Below are 4,925 nucleotides of genomic sequence, written 5' to 3' on the forward strand. Positions count from 1 at the left end.
CGTACCAGCCTGGTGTTGAATTTCCCGGTATTAATAATTTGGATATAGTTAAGGTGAAATGCTGTTGTAAGCCGTTTCACCTGATAGGTTCATCAGTGATAGGTCTTTAATTGCTTTATCTTCTAAAGTTATGAGCCATTTTCGCGAGCAAGTGGTGTTAAATATTTTAGTGTCCTCAAAGCAAGACATGTCTCCAACAGACATGCAAATTTGTAAGCGCGTTGCGCCAAGTAATATTCCTAGTTCGCGAATTCGAGAATGCCATTGTGATGGACCATGCGGAAAAATTAAGGTTAACTTTGACATCTCTCTGCATTTCGAACTTTTTTAAACATTTCTGCAAATAGATAATATGGCAAGCTTATTGAAATATTCATTTAATCATCGTTAAATGGGAGGGAAAAGTCCTACTTTTGATATCAAATACCTCTTCTTTGATAGTTTACTAACACATGCAAAACAATAATTTACAGCTAATGTGAATGCATTTAATGTCAATCGGTCTTTGTCCGAGAATTAGTCTTATATGTAATGTATTAGTTTTGTAAACCACATCCACAATGGAGTTTTTAAATGCAGTTTTGTTACAAGCCCCGACGACCGAAATTTCCACATTTCCAGGTCCAACTCATCTTCAATTTTCGACTCCCAATGCAAACAAATTTCCTTCCCTTTTTTTCACTCATAACTGCATTTGTATCCTCTGTATCCGCTAAAAAAAATTGTCACCATCATCAGTAAACTTCTACCAACTACATTGCATTCATGTCAGACAACACAAAAACTTCATTGTCAATCTCCGTCGAACCGGGTAATCTTATTTTTACGTAAAGAAATTGACGTTTCAATCCACGAAGACCTAAACTCTATAAAACAGTTTTGGTACTTTTTGATGTCGGCGCACAATCAACCTTTATATCTCTGAAATTATCGATCAGATCCAACGAAACCGACAAACAAGAAAGTAATATATCTCTTTTGGTATAAAGAAATTATATCTCCTAACCAAAACACGAATCGGGGTAAGAACTAAAAGGATAAAAGCAATAATTTGGAAACCACGACAATGGACCACTTGACAATCGAACTTCACGTAGTCGGGACTTCATCCACAAAAAATAAAAGATAAATAAATAGTTTGAGAAACCACTGCAAACAATCTGTTTTCGAATTTATCCAACTAGAGACAATCAGATGATTCATCACTTCAGGTATGGTAAAACATTTATTTTTTGTGTCAAGTAATAAATCTTTTATCTAGGATATATTCAAAACAATAAATACTTTGATTGCTCGGGGAAAATTTCTCAGTTTGCAATAGAAGCTTGGGGAAGTGCTGAACCTGGTCTTGAAAAGAAGAGCTTAGAAAGTCTTTTCATTTTTCCATTGTTGTAACTTTCCCCAAAATTATTTTAATATTCTTCATTGAACGGAAAGAAAGGATGGTCTGCATCTCTTGAAAGATCTAAGATACGCCAGTTTTTATCTAAGCTGTTGATCAGTGTCATTTCTTCAGGTTTGAGTTCAAAGTCGAAAATATTGATGTTTTCAATAATCCTTTTTTCAGTCACTGATTTCGGAATAACGACCAATCCACGTTGGATGCCCCAACGTAGTATTATCTGAAAATAACAAAAAATTATTTTTCCAAGTTTTTGAAATACTCAGCATCCTAATTCGTCAGTTGTCTATTTAAATATGCAAAAAAATCACATCAAGCTTATTTCCACTTTAATTCTGAGATTATTTTAAAATAAAAATCATTAAGTTCCTGAAAAGATGTGCAACATGATGTTAATTTCGAGGTGGAGGATCAGTTTACAGAAGAAGTTTGCTTGTTTTAAAACCTAAACAGTGTCTTACATTAGCTGGCAAAACACCAGAAACATGCCTTCCTAACTCGAATAGTTGACATAACCATAAAGTTTTAGATATCCAAAACACTAAACTAAAACAGCTTTTCCTACAAACATCAGTACTTGATGCATCATCCTAAGTCACCATGGAAAGCCAAAGAAGGTAACCAAAATGGAATCTCTTACCTGTGCGGCTGACTTGTGATGCACTTTTGCAAGCTTAAGAATGACAGGATCATCAAGTAAAACAGCATCTGTTGCTTTTCTGAATGGCATCGTCGGATTGGCCAGTGGACTATACGCAGTCACTACTATTCCATACTCTTGACAGAAATTGTGTAATTTGTGCTGTTGAAAATAAGGATGAAGTTCAACCTGAATTTCGTCCGGTACTTATTAAAATTAATATAAATCCACCCGGTAAACGGCTAAATTTTATAGATCAAACTTTGTGTTCAGAAACTCTCGTAAAATCACAAGTTTGCATACCAAGCTTTGTGTTCAAAAACTCTCGTAAAATCACAAGTTTGGATATCACTTGTCAATTTCAATCCCAGGAAGGAAACAGGAGATTCAAACAAACCTGCAAAACAGCCGGTTTGATGGTACAATTGTTAATCACTCGCAGAATCTGTTTGTGATTAAAATTTGACAATCCAATAGAACGGATTTTCTTCAGTTTTACATACTCTTCCATAGCACGCCATGTATCCAAGTAGTCAACGTCCGAATATATACATTTTTCATTATCCGGTCTCTAAATTGTTGCACATAACACTAGCTGGATTTATACATGAGCAGGACTTTGAACAAGTTAGATGGAAATGAAATGAATATCTTGAAACCAGAGATTTCAGGATATTTTTAACGACAGTGTTAAAGTAGCAATGAAAGATGACAACTGCTTGTTCACTTTTATTAAACACATTTACTTCATTAAATACTCAGGTCTGCTACTCAAATCTGTTTTATGAATTATACCATACTGAATATAAAAAAGTCTCCAACTTAAGTGGCATTTCTTTGGCAGTTTGTATAGAGAATTTCATTCTTTTATAGAAATCGAAAAAAAAGTTGGAAAGACCTTGGGAAAAAATTCACCACTTTCTTCATACCCTTGTGGCCAGTGAATGAGACATAAATCTAAATAATCGAAGCGAAGTTCGTTCAATATTATATCTATGTCCTTCTTGGCCATTTCATATGAATGAAAAGTATTCCATATTTTCGAAGTGACAAATACATCAGCACGCTAAAACCTTTACTGCATGTGAACAGCTTTGCAAGCCTTGGACAATATTTTTACAATATTTTAAGGTAATTTAAATTAATGTTTTAGAAATATTGGCGCAATGCCTTGGGAAAGAAACATAAAATGCAAGGAATTACGGAATTACTCGGACTTAAAATTAGTGAAATCAAAAAAGTTTTCTTTATAAACATTCCTACCTTTATGTTCTTCTCTTTAAAAACCTCAGCAAATGCTCCACCTAGTTCGATCTGATTTTTATATATATGCGCACAATCGATATGTCGATAACCATTGTTGAGAGCGATTTTAAGTGCATTTCCAACTTGACCGGGCTCCGAAAGCCAAGTACCAAGACCAACAGATGGGATGTAATGTCCTGAGTTTAATTTGATCACGGATGTCATTAGTCATCTGTAAAATACATATTTGCAGATGAAAGTCACAGGCAAAAGTAGTCCGAAATTGCAAACCGCAAATCAAAAAATTATCAAATGGTTGGAACACAAAATATAAGATGATACTGCTCCAGCTATCGTCAAAGGCCGCCACTCCCACCCCAGCAACATCACCAATGTCGATATATTTTGACCGATCGATCGGTCGATCCAACCACTAAATCTTCCGCAGAGTCATCCTATAAAACTTCCTCATCGTTCGTACACAACATCAATCTTCTATAATTCCACATGACTTACTCTTAACTCTACTGCTTTTGTCACCAACCTCTCTCACTTGTCCTTGTAAGAGGCTTCCCTGGAAACACCTTTTAACATTCGGTTGCCCTTTATCATCCTTTGGTTGATGACAAATTTCCTGTCATTACGTTTCACGCTCATCATCCCCTTTCCCATTTATGCCTGCAGTATTTCCTGATTCTCTGAATCCTCGCCATCTCTCAAATTGCCATACTGTCTTTGTAAGTACAGTACTTTACGTCTAATTTACCTCATTTAACCCCTCGCTATCCTTTCTAGCGACCTTTATGATATCTCAAGGAATTATCACTGTTATGACTTCAACTTCTTCCACTTTATCAGTTTTCTTCCAACCACTACATACAAGCAAAGGATACAATGAGCTGGAATTTGGCACATTTCCAATGGCGTCATTTCATTCCCGGAAGAAAGAATTGTTCTCTCTTACTTATTTAGTTTGAGGGTCCTCCGCCTGGTCTCCTTTTGTCAACTGCACTTATTACCCTCTCAAGCATCCTTTGTACTTTGCTTGCTTGTGGCTTTTGTGCAGTTCACGGACGTGGACTTATACGCCACTTTAAACAACACTTGGTTTCCAAATTTTGTTCTCCTTCAGTTTGATTTTCGTCGTAAAAAATTACTTATGCACTGAAATTCAATCTTTTTTAACGACTCGAATTAACAGCATTAATAAGTAATATCCTTTCCCTTTGACTTTCCCTATCTAAGATTAGAGGTATTGTAAAAGTTATCCTCGTCTAACGATGGATGCCATCATCGTAACAGAACTACTCGAATTCAAAACAAACAGTTGAATCATGCTCTCTCTGATCTTCCCTTGTTGTTGTTACTTTTCTACGTTTTACTGTGACGTTTCTGCCATAGTTCTGAGTGTAGTGCTTGTTATCAGGCGGTAGTAAAAAAACAACCTTTTGTCAGAAATATCGATTGCTTGATAAGAAATGAGTTACAGTTCAGCGAGGCTTAAGTATGGTTCCGCTTCCACTTAACTACTTTTGTTTTACATTCAAGCAGTTGGAATTTTTTTTTCTTTTTTTTTCGTACTGCAGCGGCAATTTGGCAAGATCGAAGCGCACCAAACAGTGCAATAATGTGAAGGAA

At 35.8% G+C, this 4,925-nt stretch overlaps 1 protein-coding gene across 1 annotated transcript; it reads right to left on the bottom strand.

Moving 5' to 3' along the window:
• Positions 1–1,110: 1,110 nt before the first annotated feature.
• LOAG_12297 (oxidoreductase) lies at positions 1,111–3,525 on the bottom strand. The gene is made up of 5 exons (XM_003147810.2): positions 3,306–3,525; positions 2,941–3,108; positions 2,440–2,613; positions 2,043–2,231; positions 1,111–1,622 (listed from the first exon to the last, which is right to left on the bottom strand). Exons 1-5 carry the CDS (start codon positions 3,510–3,512, stop codon positions 1,413–1,415), a joined length of 948 nt encoding a protein of 315 aa, XP_003147858.1. The 5' UTR covers positions 3,513–3,525; the 3' UTR covers positions 1,111–1,412.
• Positions 3,526–4,925: the final 1,400 nt, after the last annotated feature.

The sequence above is a fragment of the Loa loa genome (genome assembly GCF_000183805.2).
Source record: "Loa loa unplaced genomic scaffold supercont3.1012, whole genome shotgun sequence".
In the NCBI taxonomy this organism is placed as follows: domain Eukaryota; kingdom Metazoa; phylum Nematoda; class Chromadorea; order Rhabditida; family Onchocercidae; genus Loa; species Loa loa.